The 20546-nt window shown below is 37.3% G+C and overlaps 1 protein-coding gene across 4 annotated transcripts in view; it reads right to left on the reverse strand.

Annotated features, from left to right (window-relative positions):
* SLC2A13 (solute carrier family 2 member 13) overlaps window positions 1-20546 on the reverse strand; it is a 153172-nt gene that overhangs the window by 83379 nt on the left and 49247 nt on the right. For all 4 annotated transcript variants that reach the window (XR_008842526.1, XM_056513492.1, XM_056513481.1 and 1 more), the window contains exon 4: window positions 4011-4119. Coding sequence is in view for 3 of the 4 variants with exons in the window: in XM_056513492.1 (XP_056369467.1) it covers window positions 4011-4119 (109 nt within the window). In the remaining variant the exon portion in view is untranslated. The remainder of the gene's footprint in view (window positions 1-4010; window positions 4120-20546) is intronic.

Consider the following 20546-nt stretch of genomic DNA (forward strand, 5'->3'; position numbering starts at 1 on the left):
CTCCTCAATGCAGAGGTTGCTCCACATACTGTTCTCACCAATTCAGTAACATCCTGTTCGTGATGAGTCTCTGGTTCCTCACGGCTGGATGTTATACCCAAGCATGTGTATAACAAATGTGATTCAAATATGACATGAAACTATTTCTGTGCAAAAACTACATCAGTTTATTGCACAATGAAAAGGGCTGAGCACAGCCTTCAATTCTTACAGCAATTCTTCAGATTTTCCTCTCCCCATCCTCAAGAGAACTCCAACTACACGTGGACTTCATTGCTCTCACTGGCTTCACTACTGATATCCAGTTTTTAACCAGAAAATTTATACCAGATTACTGAATTATTAAGCATGAAAGCTCTAGAATTCTATTGTTATCTCCATATGTTTCTTGTAGGTAATTTTTGCTTTTTAGCATCTCTTCTTCTACTGGGTACACTCAGTGACTATTTTTAGACCTCTGCAAAATTCCTCTAACATCCATAATCTTTAAATCAAGCTTTCTTTTCTAAAACTGATGAGTTACTCAGTAAAGCATATACAAATTGAGCAAGTATTAAATAATTCTACAATTGTGTTATTTTTTTATAATTCCATGTCTGTTTGTGATTTGATTATGGGGGTTTAAATGAGCTTTTCAGACACATACAAATTCACTCTGATGGCCTAACTTTTCTTACAGTAAAATACAAGATTAAACAAATTATTTCATAGCAGAAAGAGCAGAAAATCTCAAGCCAGAAGATTAGAACAAATTGGGGCCCACCATGCATGCTGCCATGTTAACTGGTCAGAGGGCAAGCAGAAGCTAAATTCTCTGCCATGGAAAGCCAGGCAACTGCAAGCTGGGATCATCAGCCTCTTCTTCTATGGTCTAAAATGGGCCAATAAACAAGGATTTACAGTAGCACCAAAGCTACAGTGAACATCCACTGGGCAAAATACTTTTCATGTCTGTTTTTGAGAAACCACTGGAGCAAAGTCCACACAATACCAGATCCTCCAAATGTAACCAGTGCCTGCTTTCATGCTGCAAGAGAACAGCAATCCCAGAATGACACAACTAAATATTATGAAGAGAAAACTAGTGTGCTTAGGGAGTTAATACAATTTAACAGCTTGTTAAGGTACCATGTAATTACAGCATTAAAAGGCAATCACCAATTTCTATGTAAGCAAACCATCAACAAACAGTTGCTTACTTGTATTTGAAAAATGTCCTTTCACATGAGAATGTTTGTCTTGCACACCTAATAACTAAAAATTTAGTTATACTGGAATATTAAAAGAGACTGGATATTGCAAATGGTTGACAAACCAGTCCTTTAACAACAGTGCCTTCATGTGTTTATTATAGGCATTTTATTATATTAAAGCTAAGATTCAACCACATTTTACAGTTGTAATTCTGCCCTCCTACACATCCACAAGTAAATTAGGTCAATTCCAAACTATTTGTAAAACCTCCTACGTAGAAAGGAGTTTGAGATTTTAAAACATAGTAAGTTCAAAATAAACAAAGTCAACCTACCAGTGTAATTAGCCTTGTGAACTGTCAATTTTTTGTTCTAGACTAATCAGGCATCCTAAAGTAGTAAGAACCAAATTGTGAGAATGACTGTCCTTGGCCAGAGATTGCATGCATATGACATTTCATAACATTTTAATAATGTTTATTATGTAAGTTTCCCTAATTAACTTCTAAACTTATTTCTACATTTGGCATCTGTAACATCCTGTGGCAATGAGTTCCAATGTGTAATTATGTGTTGCATGAAAAATTGCTTATTTTAAACCTACTGCTGGGTAAGAGCTAGGAGTCATCAAAAACATGTTAGAAGAAATGATGAATAATCATGCTTTCCCCATCCTCTCCATAACATTTGTAGCTTTATATACCTCTTATATTTCTTCTGACCTCATTTCTTAGCTGCAGAGTTCTGATCATTCTATTCAAACACAGGTATCTCTTTCCCCATACATAACTTAGTTTGTTTTTATTAAAAGAAAGGACATCTGCAACTGTTTGTACTATTCCAGATTGGCCATGGATGTCATGATGTTTGTATAGAATGATAATGCAATTGCAAGCCCTCTTTTTTGAGTAACAATTTAGACTGCCATGCATGTTAGTTACCCAGGTCCCTCCTGCAGGCATTATTAAATAACATTGTATAGTTAATGCACTTGCCATTCCACTAATTTGTTATCTTGCATTATCTTCCCACAACTGTTCATGTTCACAGATTTGGGGGATCTTTATATTGTGAATGCTGTATGAACACCAGCTGTTATTTTGTTGTTTAGCCCCTTTCACAGATTTATTAAAGCAGCAAAGATCTTCATATAGATCACTGTAGGAGTCTATTCTTGATTTGTGATAACTAATCTATTCTCATCCTTTTTTTTCCTATCTTACATAGTTATTTACCTGACAGGACTTCTCACTTACTTTTCTGACTATATGATTTCTTCAAGAAACTTTGCCTGCAGCTGTCATGGCTGCTTAGGATGGTTAATTCATGTGGGATTTACAACTCCAACATAACCATAGACTCATGTCCATGCAAGCTATAATCTGCCTACAGCAATCATGTTGGCTCTTCTTTGTTCTTTTATATTGTACATGTACATTTTCATTTTTCCTATTTACAAACACACATCTCATTTGCTTCTATGAGATTTTAATTATTTTTTATAAAGACAGAAATAAAACTTTCTGAGCTGTATCTTCATGTAAATTATGCTACATTTCCAAATTCAGTGATTATGGATGCAAATTACTCCAGACTTTGAGTGCACCCTGATTAATTTGTTATTTTTTTAATCAGCTTGCTCTAGAAGTTTTCCCCTAATACTTGACTATCAAGCAGACTACCTGAGACGTCTTAAATGGGCTCTAGTGCAAAAAGCTTCATATACTCTCTATAATAACTGCAAAAAAATTTCTTTGTGAGATTTGGTGCTAAATACTTATCTTCTGCTAATGTACTCCCAATGTCTTGATTCTTACTGGGTCTGGAGACTGTTAGGTTTCTTGTTTCTGATGTGTCTGAAAAATTTATCAAAGCTTTTTCTGTGCCTGTCTTCTGGCTTCCACACATAACTTACCAGTTTTATGTCCAAGTGTTTCCCACATTGGTTTACAATTCCTACTTTAATAAGTCTTTCATTACCTGTTTGCAGTTTAATAATACTGAGTCTGGGGCATTTTTTCTTCCAGTGTGACAGATGGCAGTGTTTACCCTAACATTTAATATGGTAGCTCTTGATACCACAAAAGCCCTATCCTTTTAGCTGTTCCTTTTAACAGTTTCCTAAGATGCATGCTCCCTTAGGCACAGTTTTCTCTATAAAATGTTATGGCAACATATTTTATACTTGCTCTTAAAACAATATAGCAACCATATTAATTATGATTAGTCCTGTAGGGCAGCCCAACAATAATTTCATCTTAAACAAGTCTTGCACATTGCACATTTGTCAAGAGCTACTCCTGTTATGAGCTGACAGCTTGTCAGAAAACCCAATACATCATTCTTCGCTTCCACATTTACTGAGTCTTCATACACAAAACAAAACCATGAAAAGCAGGAAATGTTTCTTCCCTCAGCATTCTTTAGCACTTCACAGTAATGTTCCACCTCATTAACATGTTTAGTTTAACCCTCACCTTATTGTGATCTATTTGCACACAAATTCAAACTATAAATGTGCTTTCTTGTCCAGACATACATAGCCTTGACCATAAACCCTAACACAATAATGCATCTCTCAGAACACAGTTTGTATTCTCATGTCTATAAAAAGGTTTCCCCCATACTAACATCCTCTTGTATCAATTTACTGTGATGCAAAATATGTCAATATCTGGATTTCAAACCAGTATTCCAGCTCTCACACTCAATTTTTCACCTTTCAGACTTTGCTCAGAAGACCATCTATAACTGCTAATGGTCTAATTGATTTTTTTTCTAATACTTTATGAAAAGAAGCAATTGGGAAATACATACATGACGGTGTTAATCCCTGACAGTTGTTGAAACATCTGCAGACCACAACCCACAATTAAGGCTCTTCGAGTTGGAGGGTATGTTAGCATTCTGCAGATCACAGGTCCAGCTTAAAAAAAAAACAAGACAACAACAAAAGAATACATAATAGTTCTTAAGTGATCGCTATCAAGACAACGTTGCCAGGCATAGCAGACTTTGCACCTTAGTTTCAAGCAAACTTGTATTATTTCAATTATTTTTGAACAATTTAGTCATTTCAGTTCTGCTTTTCTGCACTGTACTACAAAGAGGATTATCAGGAAGCCCAAGCAAAGAAATGAAGCCATTTTGTGCAGGGTCTACTACTGGTGTGAAATGTACAGCTTTCCTTATATCACACTAACAGATCACACATCAGCTGCAACTGAATGTACTCAAAAGTTATCACAAAATATCACTGTTGTTTCTTTTCTAAAAGCTTCCACCGTTATTGAGAGGTTATTTTAGGAATGCAATTATTCACTACACTGGTCTGGATATTGGAGATAAAGTGTTCTGCTTAGTCCCCAAAAGACCCAATTTCCACAAATCAGCTGCAGGTGTGGCTACTTAAAGGTACTGGATAGATCTATTCTCTAAGCTCAAAGGCCAGCAGAGAGAGTAGAAATTAATTGCATTTATGCTATACCTTCGGTAGCAATAGCATGAGGCTGAATTTAAGATTCTGTCAATGAAGAAAAAAACCCCACAAAAAATTCTGGCTGACAGAGAAAGCTCTAAGACTTTAAAAGTCTTATTAATCCTATTAAAAAAAAATACAGAAAGCTACAGGGCAATAGCCAAAAATTTAAAATCCCTGATTGCAGTATTTAATTGAACTTCTCTCTGCCCAAAATAGCACTTTTAGTGCTTTTTCACTGGTACAGTCTGGTGAAAAACTCTGTTTTATAATCTTGTCACATAGCTCAGAACATCTAATCACAATAGGAATAAGTCAAAATAGTTGCCATCAAAGAAAAATAAAAAAGAGAGAGGTGAAGAGGGTCTACATCTTTATATTTTCAGTGTTTCATGAACATACAGAAAATGTTAGAAGTACTGATTCAGTAAAAAACCCTATATGAGTTAATTAGTGAAGAGCAATTTACATGCAGAATTTCAGCTTCAGAAAGCTGAATTTCAGGAGTTGGACTCAAGAAGAGGGTTTAGATAACATTTTCTTCATTGAAAGATAATCAGACCTACCTAAGAAAATCTTATTTTCATTTCAAATTATGGTATTTCTAATTCATATCTCAATTGTATCATCATTTAAGTTTGCTTCTTTAATAGCAGAATACAGCCTGAAAAATTTTCTAGCTGATTTCCAATTAACTAACATTCAGACAGCACACAGTCTCACATTGTGCATTAAGCCACATCATTGCCTCAAAAATTCTCCAGGTAAATCGAGTGACAGATGCAGTAAATCCATAGATCTCATAAGATACTCTCAGGCAAGACACATGACATCACTGAGCTGACAAAGTGTCCCATACTTAAAGTGGCACTTCCTCAATGGAAAACCAACAAAGCCAGCACTTGCTGCTAGCTAGGAGTAATCCAGAGCTCAAATTTGACAAAGAAAAAATATTTACTAATACATGTGCCCACAAAGTTTAACTCAAAGAACAGTCCTAAGGTTCTCATACCCTGAGTCACATTTGAGCATGAAGTCTTTGGACTTAAAAAATCTGGCAACTGATTCTGCAGCATCTGTTGTAAATCCAGGCTGCTGAATGCCCATGAGAGATTTTCATTCTTCATAAACTTTGCATAAGGTCCTTAACTGAGTTAAAAATCTATCTTTATTTTCAAGGGACATTTTAGACAACCTACATCAAGTTCACTATTAGTGATCCTGCTCATTGAATAAGCTGGAACTCTACAGCAGGGACTGTTAGGAAAGGAGGCAGAAATGTCCTAAGAAACTGATGCAAGATTTTTAATAATTCCTGAACCACTCAGCTATTCGATAGAAGTTTATAAAACTTTATTCACAATACAGCATTGTACAAAACAATTGGGAAGAAGGCACTAAAGTGAATAGTGAGAAATGGAAGCAGCTGTTTTCAGACAATGGTTTGCAACTCAGAGGGAATAGTGAACTCTCAACAAAGCTCCATCACACAAATCAGTCTGTGCATCTGAAACGCAGCCCTGCAGAAATCTTAAGACAATGTAGTGAAGTTTAGACCTTCATGTCAGAACGTTACACTTTAGACCTTTAGAATATCCAGCCAAGCTAAATTCATCAGGTATCTGGAATTTTTCAGACTTCTGATTAATTGTATCAGAAAAATGATGCTAAAAATTATCATACTCAAATCAGTGTTTAAAACGTTTCACTCCAAATATCTACCATGGCAACCACCACATATCAATAGGCATACACAAAATTAAAGGATTTTCTTTCATAAAATTCACAGCCTTCAGGTTTACAAACTAATAAATGGAATGAAAGAAATTTAAAAACTGCTAATCTTTGTATTAAAAGAGATTTACAAACTCAACTAAAAAGCCCAAAGGACTTTGACTGTGATGTAACTGGTTTTAAAAGAGCAAATGAGTGTGAAGCTTTTTGTTAAACATACCTAGCTCTGAAACTAGCTATACTATATTTGCACTTTCTTATCAGCAATCCTTCCATCCATATTGTTGACTCCATATGTTACCGTGTTCTTAAAAACAAACAACTCTAGGTATAATATGGATTTTAAGAACAGAAGATGAGCTTAAACTAAAAAATGAAAACCAGAACCAAAAGTTTTCAGAATTAAATAACTTTTTTTTCTGAAAACAAGTCTTCTGAAAACTTAAATGGTGCTTCAGTAGTTTCTGATAACCCTTAAATGTGCTGTTAATTATGACAACAGATTAAAATAGCAATAAACAAAAAACCATTACACCTTTAAAAAATGGAACTGCTTAACTGCCCATAGAACTACAGAGAAACAGCTGATTTAAACATATGCCAAAGAAAAAAAATTTGGCAACTTTTACAAAGGATAAAATAGGTATTTGTCTCCAAAAAGTCAATTTTTTTTTAGTCATACTTCTGCCTTAATTGTTATAGATATCTTTTCATTTAAGAGATTTAGACATATTCCTGAATCAGAATCACTTCATTTGAATTTGAGAAAACACCGAGATGTTTATTTTCCTTCTTCTAATCTATGAATAAAAATGAAGCCAGAACAATGAGACCTACTAATGCCTTGATGAATTTAATGAGAATAGATTTGGTTGGATTTTTTGTGCTGCTTGTTCTGAAAATTACTTTAACTGAAGTAAACTACTTTAACACATAATATTTACAAGGGCTCAAGACATGATACAGTAAAGGGCAGCTGGAGCTTCCTCTATGCAAAACAACAACATGAGATAAAAAGCAATGGAACAACAAGGATACTGCTGAAGGTGACATTACTTGAAGTGCCAAGACATGAAGTGGATTGCTGTGATCCAAGTACATATTTCATAGCATAATCTAAACTGTCTACCAAAATAGACATTCATTCTTATAAGCAAAAAGCAAAAATAGAATTTGGAAATTTAGCTTCACATCCAAAAAAATACTTATTAGCTTACACTGAGCTAAACAGGGAAGGAGAAGCTGTTCTTGTCAAAACATTACTTCTGAAAGTGAGTGATGCTCTGCAAACTTTATATTTTATGACTGGTTATCTTTTAATGGCATCTTCCTATAATTTAGCAGTTATCCTTGTTACTAGGCATAACCCAGAAGTTAGGTTTGGAAATCAAGAATCACCTGGTAAGGCATTTTGAATTTCAACTGTAGGAGCAAAATGGATCATATGGCAATCATAGAAGCTTGGGTATGATCCACAGCCAACTGAAAGATGAGATGATTTTCAAAGGCAACATAACAAAAACCCTAGTTCTAAAAGGAGCTTATATAATGAAAGCTAAAAAGTAGAAAAATTACTATTAATGAAGTCTTAATATCTCCTTCTGAAAATGAACTGCATTCACTTCCAGAAAAAAAGAAATTATAGCATAGACATAAAGCCAACCTAAAAATCCCACAGCAAAGGCAGGCAGACATCTGGTGCCTGGAAACCTTGTGATTCCCCATCCCTCAAATTATTAGTAGAATAACTGGACAGATTTCACAGCCAGGAATCTATGGTTAGAGACTGAGCCCTGCCAAAGTCATTTGCAGGTTCAAATATTCTTCTGCCAGCTCATCTAGGTAACAGCTTGTCACAACAGCTTAAAACCTTATAGTGCTCCTGCCAGCATTTTGTACTCTTCACATTTCCAAAAAGGCAGGTTTAGCCAAGCAACAATAGTCACTCATCAGTTTAGCATCAATTAAGTTAAAGATTCAGATTAGTTTTCTAGATCTTTCTTGTTCAAATGTCCTCTCTTCCACTCAGATAAATCTTCAAGGAACTGGTTTACAGCAGGGACCAAAAAAAGAAAGTTTGGGATAGTGATCTCAATAACAGAGGACAAAAATTGGAATAATTTCTGATTTTCCCTTCCTTAGAAATTGACAGTCCAGCCTTCTCTGCATCATCTGCAGAATCTCCCTTCACCCATGACTCCTACTCTAAAGCACTTACAGCTCATTATTATTTCCTATGTATGAATAATATACTAAAACAAGCATCCTTCTCCCATTGCCTATTACATTATTTCCTAAAAGTGCCAAATCTGTTAATTTTTTCCTTTCTGTAAAATTTAACAAATCAAAAGAAAATAGAATTAGCTTTAAGATCAAAACTGCATTAATTATTCTGTGAAGATACAAAAACAATTTTATTTCAATACCATGCTCTTCCTCACTATCTTATAACATTGGAACAGTAACTTTGGAAGAACCACTCCCAGCACTAGAAGAAACTTCCTACCTCATAGTGTTTGTTAACCCTTTGAGAAACCTTGAGATTTTTTTTCCTTTTTCTTCTTACAGCACAGATCTGCATCAGCCAAGAAGAAAAAAAGACTGTCAGCTTGCCTAACAGCTGAGTCTTAGCATTTTTCAGCTTTCCACCAAAACCATCCAAAGGTGTGCATATAGACTGGAAGAAGTACTCATTGAGAACAGCCCTGCCAAGAAGGACTTTGGGATTCTCCTGGATGAAAAGCTGGATGAGACCTGGCAGTATGTGCCAAAGGTGTCCTGGGCTGCATCCTGCAGCATGGGCAGCAGGGTGAGGGAGGGGACTCTGCCCTTCTACTCTACCCTCAGCAGACCCACCTGAAGAGCTGTGTCCAGCTCTGGGGTCCCCAGCACAAGACAAACACAGAAGCACAGCAGGTCCAAAGGAGCAGGAGGGCACAGAGATGACCAGAGACCTGGAGCACCTCTCCTACAAAGAGAGATGGGGCTGTTCAGCCTAGAGAAATGACAGCTCTGGGGAAGAGTTATTGCAAACTTTTGGAACCTAAAAGGTTATAAAAAATGGAGAGAAGGATTTTTTGCATGTCCAGACAGTGACAGGACTAGGAAGAATGGTTTTAAACTAAAAGGGGAGAGATTTAGATGCTGTTAGGGTGGTGAGACACTGGAATGGGGTTGCCCAGAGAAGCTGTGGATGCCCCATTCCTGGAATTGTGCAAGGTCAGGTTGGATGGGGCTTTGAGCAACCTGACACGGGCAGGGAACATGCCAGATGATGTTTTAAAATGATGTTTAAAGTCCCTTCCAAATCAAACCACTCTGTGATTCTATTCTAAAAGACAGTCTGGTCAAAAAGCAAATAAAGGCTAATTAGACATAAACACTTGGATTGTAGAGAATTAAGTTGTGCAAGGAGGTTTTCCATGCCTAGATGAACTGGATGGGGATTTTTTGTTTGCTCAGGAAACCTGGATTTCAAATAAATGCCTCTCCAAATGATCTTTTTAATCCACACATTGTGAAAAGAAACCCTAATATAGATTTTTTTGTTTTGACAGCAAGTTGAGTTGGTCTTTGGGAGTTCTGAAAATAAAGACATTTTCTTTTATCTGTAAAAGGAAAAAATCTTTTCTTTGATACCACATTCTTTGATATAAAGCTTTGGTGATGGAAAATCTATACAACTGAGTACTTGCACAAAGGCAGCAGCAATTAATAACACCTCTGAATAGAACAAGAAGCTGTGGCAAGTAGGGAAGCAAAAAAAAAAAAAAGGACTGCATTTTGGCTCTGTATGACTCGTTCTCTATAGAAAACAGAATCTGCTGTAATGAAATCCTTTAAGACTAGAGAAACCATCACAAAACAAAGACTGGTCATTTTCATGATGCCAGAGAGAGAGCTGAGACAAGAGCCACAATGACCAACAAGGATCTGCACAGGGAAAAGGGACCCCACTGTGATACTGTCAGACCTGTGTAGTGGGAGAATGAGCAAGGGGGAGGTTTTCCTGTTTCACTGATATGAAAAATGGGCTGGGAACAGAGAAAAGCAAGGATCACACTGTGATTTCTTTCTAGCTGTGGAAAGTATCTTAGAAATAAGGCAAAAGATACTAAGGCAGACTTGTGCATACCTGCAAATCTGCATTTCTTTTCAGGGTCTGCTCCAGAACTTTTGCTTGCATAGGAAACAGTTGTGTGACCCCCACTTAAAGCTGGAGAAAGCAGAGGAGGAAAGACAAGATGATGTAGGAACATTATGCAGGCACCAACCAAAATAAGCCAAGTGTTGTAACAGCCTGAAGAGCTTCCCACCCCACTCCCATCAAGGAGTGAAGTGCAGGGCAGAGCATTTAGCAATCTGGAATTAGAAAGCTTTTTTCTTTCATTTTAAGTTGAGGTAAGAGACTGCACAGAAAGCTGCAGTAAGGCAGTTTCAGGAGTGCTATTTTTAGGGGTGTGTGTTGCTGTTGCTGTTCTTTTTCAATTAAAAGAGCACTAAAAAAGCTGATGACTCATGAGTTCCCTCTTAGTCTCCTCTCAAGCTGATCTTCCCAGCTGTTACTGTATTAACACCCATATAGATATTGTATTTTATTTTCTGAAAAACACACTTCAAGCCTTACATTATTTGCAATTTGTTTCTGCCAAAAATCTTGGTTTAGTGATATTATTTTGCCCCCTCTATCCCTTGTTCCTAAATGAAATATCTGCCTGAAGCCAGTAGTTTAACAGTAAAAACATATTTCTACTTCTTTCCCTTTAAAAGAATGAGACACAGGAACCCATTCCCAGGAGGGAACAGGGAAAAAGGAATGTTTAATAGAACTTAAAAAGGAGCCTGGAGGTCAATGAAAGTCTCCATGGAAATTTATTAATATAATCAGTTGTCCACTCTTATTTTTTTGCTTTATTAATAGCAAATTTAGCTTAGACCATCTCCTTAAAAATCTTTTAAATCCCAATTTATCTAGGGGCCTAAAAAATTCCTCTCCCTTTTTAAAAATCAGATACTGTTAGCATAAGGGCTTCATTAAAAATAAAAAGAAAAAAGTTAAAATAGTGATGAGATCCACATTTAAATAGATTATAAAAACCTACTTTGAAATCAATATAATTTTAGCACAACTCAGCTAAATTCCAAAACCTAGAGAGAAGAAAAATCAAAAAGTCACTGTAGGCTGAAGTGCTTTAACTTTGGCTTCCTAGGAACAGGACAGCACCATTAATGGATATAGAGCTGGCAGACTGCACAGCAAAACAGTGTGTAGCTGAAAGTAATGTCTTAAGACACTGCTTCAACTTTTTTATTTTAAGGAAAGCATTCTAACTTGAGCACAAAGTTGAATTTCACTGAATACAGAATGACAGATACACACCTGAATATTTTACCAAACTGCAGCCTAAGATCATAACTTATCTCAAGGTACTAGCTAACTTATTACATTTTAATATTAACCATCTCCTGTCAGAAACACCACAGGCTCTAAGGCAAACATTACCACTCAACAACACTATGTTTTTCATCACAGAAGGCACCTCACATCCTGGGAGGAGGAGTAAGAGTATTGGTCAAGCAAACATTTCTTCCTCTCTACTCTGCAGCTGCAAGCCCTGCAGCATAAGCAGCACATCACAGTGCTGCCTGAGCCTGGACCAGAACCACTAAGGTGGATGGACTGTAGCACATGACATACAAGCAGATGCTGAACTAGTTGAAAGGGTTCCACTTTGAAAGAGAAGATAAAAGGCAAAGTTCTGCTGTCTACAGATACCTAGCAGAGGGGCAAGAAGAAAACAGACCCAGGCTCCTCAGAGGTGTGCAAGGGTAAGACAAAAGGCAACAGGTAAGTTGAGATGCAGAAAATTTGAACCAGATGTGAAGTCTGTTTATTTTGTAATATGGAAATGGAAACACACAGAAAGAGAGATGCAGACAGGTCACGGTCAAAAACTTCACTAATAAAGTTCCTGAACAGCCTGCCCTAATTTATTCTGTTTTGATTAGGGATTGGATTATAGAACCTTCAGAGGCCATCCACAATGAAATCTACAGCATTCCTAAGATCTGTGATGGTACTAGTTATTACAAAACACTAAAGAAAAAATAAGTTTGGCACTTTCCATGGTTATTTCAAACAACACTGAAAAGCATCCTTACATACAAATCCTGTAAAACTCAATCATCTCCATACTGCCAAGAGCTGATGTTTTGCAATTTCAGTACAAGGCTTCATTAATCAAGAAGCTGTCAGTCACACTTGACTGGCAGCTTTTACCTTGAATTTATAACCTCTGCAAAAGATACAGATCAATATTGAAAACAGCAAGTGCAGAATACTAAACTGATGACTTCCATAACTGGCATGAAATACAACAAAGAAATAAAGGAGAGCTTATTTCATCTTTTCAATATATAAAAGGGCTTATGAGATAATAGGGAGAGACACTGTACCAGGGCCTGCAGTGAAAGGACAAGAGGTGAGGATTTTGAATTAAAAGAGGAAAAATTCTATATTGGATATAAGAAATAAATTGTTTACTATTAGAGTGGTGAGGCAGTGGAACAGGTTGTCCAGAAAAGCTGAGGATAACCCATCCCTAGAAGTGTTCAAGGACAGATTGGATGTGGGGTTTGAACAACCTGGTCTAGTGGAAGGTGTCCTTGCCTATGGCAGGGGTTTGGAACTCAACCACCTTTAAAGGTCACTTCCAACCCAGACCATTTCATGATTTCTAAGTGCTGTACCGAGGGAGTTCTGGTCCCCTTTGCTTTCTTACCCTCATTTCAAAATGGGGAATATGGTAGGAATAGAGAAAGAGCATTAATAAATACTCATAACAGACAGTTCAAGGTGTCTCACACACTATGGAATAAATCTGCAAGCAATCTTTGTGTAAGGCAAATAGTCTTACATGAAGCAGAAAGCTTTTATACCATTTTCAGCATAATGATGACAGAATGGCACTGCATAAATGCCATCTTTATTAGCAGTTTCCTTACAAGTTTAAAATATTTTAAAAAGCAATTCTTTAAAAGCCTGCTGGAAGTCCAGCAGAGTGTAAGATAATAATCTATTTCCCCAGTTCAGTAAGCACTACAAGGCAGACACACGCAGGGCAAAGGCCTTTTCATGGCTTCTCTGCAGCCTCACTGATCTAGCAGATAGAAAGGAAGATCAGAAAGGTTGTATTAAATTATTTAGAGACCTGAAACCCATTTTTCAAGAAGATACAAGAATTCTGAGACACTTCCTCATAATTTCAGTGAAGCAGATTTTTATGCTGCTTTAAAACCCTTTCCAAGTTAACCATTATCTAAAAGAAATTACACTACCTGAAATCAAACGGTGCAGACAAACTTCAAACAACACTCTTTAACATGCAAGTGAAAGCATGTGGTCATCAACTAGTGGTTACCAAATAGCATTTCAGTATCCCAAGAAGCACGTGGTTTTTCTAAATTTGAAGGAAAAAATACCACTAGCATAGCTGAAATTTAAGGTAATCTTTTTGGTTTCAGGGCAAATTGTAGATTTCCCACCCATCACTAGCAGTAAAGAATACCTGTGGCACAGAGAAGGGACAGAATTTTACCCAGATATGCATACCATCTACAATGCACAGGAGTTACTTTTCCAGGATGTTTAACTACTTTCTACAGGCAAAACAACTTGTTATGAAAAAGAGATATTTGAAGGATAAGCACCAAAATAAACAGAAGAGAAAAAAAAAAAAAAAAAAAAAAAAAAGAATCAGTCCTAGGTCCTGTCTAACTAAAAAAATAAAAAAAAGGAGGGGACAATTACCCCACTTAGATTTTGTCAGGCTGCAAAGACCAGTGAGTTACAACAGTCTGGTTGGCATTGGATTGGGTCAGGAAACAATGAAAGAAAATTTTCAGTGTCAAATATAGGAAGCATTTGCATCTTTCTATGGATAAGGAAAATATTTTAGTGTTTCTCAGCAAAAGCATCATTGCCTAACTGTGCCTCCTGCAGCTGCCATCAACCTTTTGAACAGGCTGAGAGGAAAAATTCTTGTAACTTGTAAACAAAAACATAAGGAGAGCAAGCTGGAAAAAAGCTGTGGAATTCAGGCCACCTATGTTTTAGAGTGGATTTCAAAACATTCACTGACCTTGTATTTGCTGGCTTTCTCTGAGCTGTCACTTAGTCCCCAAGAGAAATCACCACTGGTTATCATGCAGGTTTTGCTGCTAATCTGAAAAACAAACTCACTTCTAGCCTCCACCTATATACACCTTTAAGGACTTTGTACCTGCACAGACAGGTTGAAGACACCAGCAGACAAGCATTGAAGAAAGAAAAAGCAAAATATGTCTGTAGTCATAAATGGATTTCTGCAAGTGTTTGGGCAGAGATAAGTACCAGTCAACAAATGCATGCAGTAATCACTGTTCAAGTACCTTAACAATCATCTAAAGGGAATGGTGGATATTTAAAATCAAATATAGTACAACTTGCAGAGTAATACTAAGACAATTTGATCTCTGCATCTGACACACTAAACTACAAGCAAGCTACAAGAAAATGTATGGTAACTGGGAGATGAATTCCACCACAAAGGAAAGTAAATCCTTTAAGGACAGAAAATGCTACTGAATCCTTCCATCCTTGGAGAAGTGCTAAATTGGACTGGGCTAAGAGGAGGATACACATAACCCCTGCACTCAATTATTTTTCAGGTAACAACCTGCCTGTACACTAAACAACACAATGCATTTTAACACAGAAGATCACTCATTTGTAAAGGGAATTGATTCCTCTGGGCATTACACAGTTTAGGAAACAGCATGACTGTGTGCACGCCAGCAAGCAAGGCAGTGAAGTAGCAGGGATCACCAGATCAAAGATGCTTGATGCTAATGTCCAGAGACATCCATGACACGTCATTTTTAGGTTTTATGTCTAACTAGATTTAGGCCAGTCCCCTAAATAGAGCATTGCCACATATGGACTGTTAGAAGCTGCCCTGAGACTATCATTGATTTAAATCTTCACATCTTCAGAAGAGTCCAAGCACATTGAATGAATCCCTGGAGCAGACCTGTGGTTTAACATCCCCCAGAAGAAGTTACTCCATGGGAACTGACACCACTTTTTGATCTGATCAAAAAGGATGTGGGGATGACAATGGGAGATGCAAAGAGACTCACTGCAGAGCTACTCTGCTGCTCAGAGCCAAAATGCTAATGCAGATGCAGTCAATGCATCTTCTACTGATAGCAGCTGGAATGATTCTGTACAAACCACACTAGGAAAAAAGCAATTATAAACTGCTCATATGAACTATTACATTTTAATTAAAATTAATTTAGAAGAAATATAGGACAAAATTAATTCAGTATTTTGTAACATTAGCATGATGTATTCAATCGTGCAGCAGCTCTCTGGAGGTCTGAGTTTTGGGGTTGTTTTGTCTTTTTTTAGTTTCCTCCTCATTACTAGTTTTGCATGATCAGAGTAATACCTGAGAGCCATGTCATGTCCTTTATCATTACTGTTGATAACTTTTGACATGAAACAGAATACATTTTTCGGCAGAACAATTTTTTTTTTTTTTTTTGCAAAATAATTGTAAGGTCCTATTCCCCTTACTAGGGCTGTACATCTTTTTAAACAAGCCTAGTGAATAGTGATAGAAAACACAGGGGTTGGAGGAGCAACAGCAGAAAAATAAAGATAAGTTCTGAGAGCTGGTTATGCTTTATTCCCCCCTCTTTCATCCTTGATTTTCAGGGAGAACCAACATCCAACTAGGGAAAAAAAACTATAATTTTAGTATTAGTAGATAGCAGAATAGGAATATAATAGAATAGTAGAATACATTAGTAGATTCCTCAGAAGAGGTCTAGCAAGGTTGAATAAATTGGCTTTTACTTTTTAAATTCATTTTAAAGAAGTGTTTTCCATGTTGCTACTGAAAGCTTTTGGAAACCAAAAGTATGCTTTCAATTGAAATAAAAAAATCTTTTCCAAGGGAAACACATTTAGGTACATATTATTGTTACAAAGCCAACAGCAATGAGAACACTGAAGAGATTAGAATATCAATGTTACTGCAATGTGTCTTGATAGGCCTAACTCCAGGGAAGACCACTATTTTGGTACATTTTAAATGTAATAGTTTCAGATACAAGCCTTCACATCAAATACAAAATATTTTTTCTCCTTCTCAGTGACAACCAGATTTTCTTCTGACAGACCTGCATGCACATTCTGACTATTTAAATGCAAGTCTCAAGGCAGGCAATCCCACCCTTGCTCCATCCCAGGTTCACTTCAGCTCAGCTCCACCTTCCCAGCTGCACCCTGCAGACCCCTGGCCATTCCAGAGCAGTCATGAGGCCTCAGCTCCTGAGTGCCTCATGCTTCACTCACCAGTCAGTGCTTAGAAACACCACAGGAAAGGAGCTTTTTATTGGCTTCAGATAATGATTACTTCAATTAACAACAAATGATTGAAGATAACACTCTTTTAAGTTTTTCCATATTGCAAACCATCCTTTGCAGTATTAAGAAAATCCCACAAAACTTCTAAAGAAGCTGAGCAAGAGCCAGCACTGAATAGGGAAAAAACAAAGCAGGAACTTGTGCTTTCAAGTGATAGCTTTGAAGAAAATATTTGCTGTCGCATGAGAGGGATTACGAGAAAGTGTTTACTTGTGCCACAAAAATACAACTGATTCTCCCACACTGACTCAAAGCATATCAGAGCATTTACAGCTGCTGCTTCCAGGTGCATTGCAGACCTCTGAGAATGACATGCTGGCTCTTTCACTTCTAGACCTGATGGAGCAGCATCCAGCAGCAGCTTGGGTCACTGTGTATTGGGGCAGCAGCTGGCAGACAAAGTGATGCAGGTGACAGCAAAAGCCATGTGACTGAATGGAGCATTTTGCAGAAACACTACACATGTGAAAATGGAAGTGGTCCAATCACTTATGATCAAAAAAAAGCACACAAGTTTCCTGTGAAAAGTACTGAGGCTAGGCTGTAAGTCATCACCCACAACAGACACTGGAAAGATGTGGGATCCAGCAATATTTCTACCAGCAAAAAACACCTAAAATTCATAAAAACAACAAATCATCTTTAAAAAACCCAAAAAAACCAAAAAACAAACAGATCCTCTACAAAAGGATCTGGGGAGGCAGCAGCTTGTGGGAGAGGAATGATCCAAAGGCATAATCCCACACACATACCAACAAAGGCTATCAATAGATGTTGCCCTTACTGGAAAAGGACACAGAAGGCTCGGGCACCTGGAAGCTCTGCAGCTGACTCAGGCAACTGCTCTTTCCTGTGTGCTCTCTACAGATGGCTGCAGTGACAGTGCCATCCTATGCCACTGCCAAGTGTTTATGTCAAAGCCACCCAACAACCCTCTGCCACACGCCTCGCTCATGTGTGCTCAAATCTTCCACTGGTATCCACCACATATAACACAATATTTTATAGATTAAGTGCAAGCCTCCAAAGATCAGACACATGATGCTATTCATTATAAGAAGAGAGTCTGAGTATTTTTTACACTGATTCTTCCAGATAATTCACTCTGTAAACTAGCCTATAAGCACAGTCAGAAGAAATTGAAGTAATGCCATCCCCCTGTGCTGCAGTAAAAGAATTCAGATTTTAAACATGTGACCTTCCTCAGTGAAGGACAGCAACTCAATTCTGTGATTGAAAGAGCAGTATTTCACTTCAACATTCACATCTGATAGATGGTATTACAATGACATTGATGGGAGGCTTTTCTCTTCTCAGTGGACAAAGACAATCATCACAAATGTCACCTACATGACACACTTCTTCCCAGGCCTCAGGTAGAGAGAAGCTCTCAAAAGCAGCCAATATGACACAACAATAGCAAAAACATATAGTTCTGTCTAGAAAAGAGACACCAACACTTTGAGTAACCATTTTAGCCTGCCAGCATGCCCTTGCATTTGTACAAGGTGACACTGAACCATCCTGACTCTTCAGCCAAGGAAACTCTCCTAACATTTACTGCTGTAGGAGAACAATCCTGACTCAGTATTTGGTACCCAATTTCAATCTCTTAACACCCTACCTAGCACTACACTCTACTTATACTCAACTCCTCCCCAAAAGTCCAGGTATTTGCCTTATAGTGTCATTGATGAACTTTGAGATTAACTCCCTATAACATGAACCTACAAGGACCAACTGCAAAGATTGTATAGATTACAAATTTTCTACAAATGCGCTGTATAACTTTAAACAAGAAAAACAAAGTAAGTTATTCCAGTCTCAAATATCATGATACAGATCTAACATCTGCATCTCCAACATCTTTCCTTATTTTAAAAGGATGGAAAGAAAAATTTAAGAAGATAATAAACACATTAATCTGTCACTGAAACTGTGAATTTTGACTGTTCACATTTGGTATATGCTGCAAGGTAAGTCTCAGATATGCAGATATTAAAGTGAAAACCAAAACAAATTACATCATGATAATAACTTTTCAGTTAATAAGAGGAACACAAATGTTTATTTTCTTTGCCTGCTCTTGCTTTCTCAAAGAGCACCACTGTGATACCAATGGTTTGGCATCAAAGGAAAAAGTAAACTGAATAAATGCAAGACATTTCAGAATGAGCTACACAAATAATTTAGTTACTTATTGAAGTGCACTTCTTATTTTATATATAAAAGAAGAAAAAAAATCCATATACTGTATTTTAAAAGCATTTTGCTTGCATTCAGTGCACATACTAAATTTCAAGAATTGAAGAAAAGTAAATTTTACCTCTAAATGTATACAAATATACTCAGAATGAACATTTCAGACAACCCTCCAAGGTATAGCAAAGAAGAGCATCTGATGCTCTTGCTTGCCCCAGAAGTAATAAATCTTTCTGGATGTGGATAGCCCAAAAAATGTTTGAACAGAAAGATTCAATAACTTAACCTTGTGAGGGAAAAAGAACAGTGCCATTAAAACTACACCTTTAACACACCAGGAAACACTTCCCTTCTCTCTGTTCTTTTTCTGGGTCTGGCTGTTTGTACTTAGTGAATACCGAGACTCTCAGAGCTACTGGGGACACTTCAGCTGTGGCTTCTACGAGCCCAAGTGTTCTCTTCCATGATGGCAACACTGTCATAGCATGTGCCAAGCGCCCAGACTGATCCTTTGGGAAGGATGTTAAGTCAGGGTGCTGTTGAGAGGCACCACCACATCACTCATGCACAAATGGTGCACTCCACTAAATGGAAACTGCTTCACCAAAAATGTTACCTGATGGCACAGTGCTAGCACAGGAAGGAAGCATCAACCAGCCTAAACACAGAGGTGATCACTGCCTCCTGCTAACACGGGGGAAAGTTTAGGACATTGCTCTCAAAGACTAATGCACAAGACTCTGTGCCCTTCTGGATTTTACATCTCTTGTAAACAAGCTATAAAAGAAAAGAAAATTCATTTAAGTAGGCTGACATGACAGATACAGACCAGAAGTAAGCGTGGGCAAAATTTGGAGTTCTGATTTCCCTAAGGTACAGCCAAACTTGCAAACCTGCGGTTGCGAATAGCAAGTCTCAGTTCAATTTTTCCTAATCATGCCTTGCAGATAGCAATTCATTAGTCATTGTTACTGAAGCAGTAGAAGAAACAAGCAATACCTACCCAAACAAAGTATCACAAGAATTAAAGAAATCAAAAGCCAATGGCAAATCTCAAGAAGTAATAAAAACAGGTTAAAGAAATGAAGAAAATATGAACTAAGTAAAAGTGACAGGGCAATAAGCATTCCCTAGAGCTCATCATTCAGGAGGTCTATACTTCAAACACACATTGGGGATTAATTTGTGACTCCTGTTTTGACTAGAAAGCCTTTTATACAAATTACATTTCACCTCAGAACCAGTCAAGATGTAATGCAAGCGATTGCCTACATCCGTCTTTGGGGATCCACTGACCTAGTTAGCTATCTAATGCAATTTTTGGCAATTGCTTAAGTTTTTTTCTTTGTGTTGTTTAGTATCAATTTTTAAAGAGACTGTAAGAATGTTACTGTATCTTTGCAGGGCAGCTCAGCTGACACACAGAGAGCACAGGAACAGGCTCCACTGATGGTGCTGCCTT

The sequence above is a fragment of the Oenanthe melanoleuca genome, chromosome 1A (genome assembly GCF_029582105.1).
Source record: "Oenanthe melanoleuca isolate GR-GAL-2019-014 chromosome 1A, OMel1.0, whole genome shotgun sequence".
Classification (NCBI taxonomy): Eukaryota; Metazoa; Chordata; class Aves; order Passeriformes; family Muscicapidae; genus Oenanthe; species Oenanthe melanoleuca.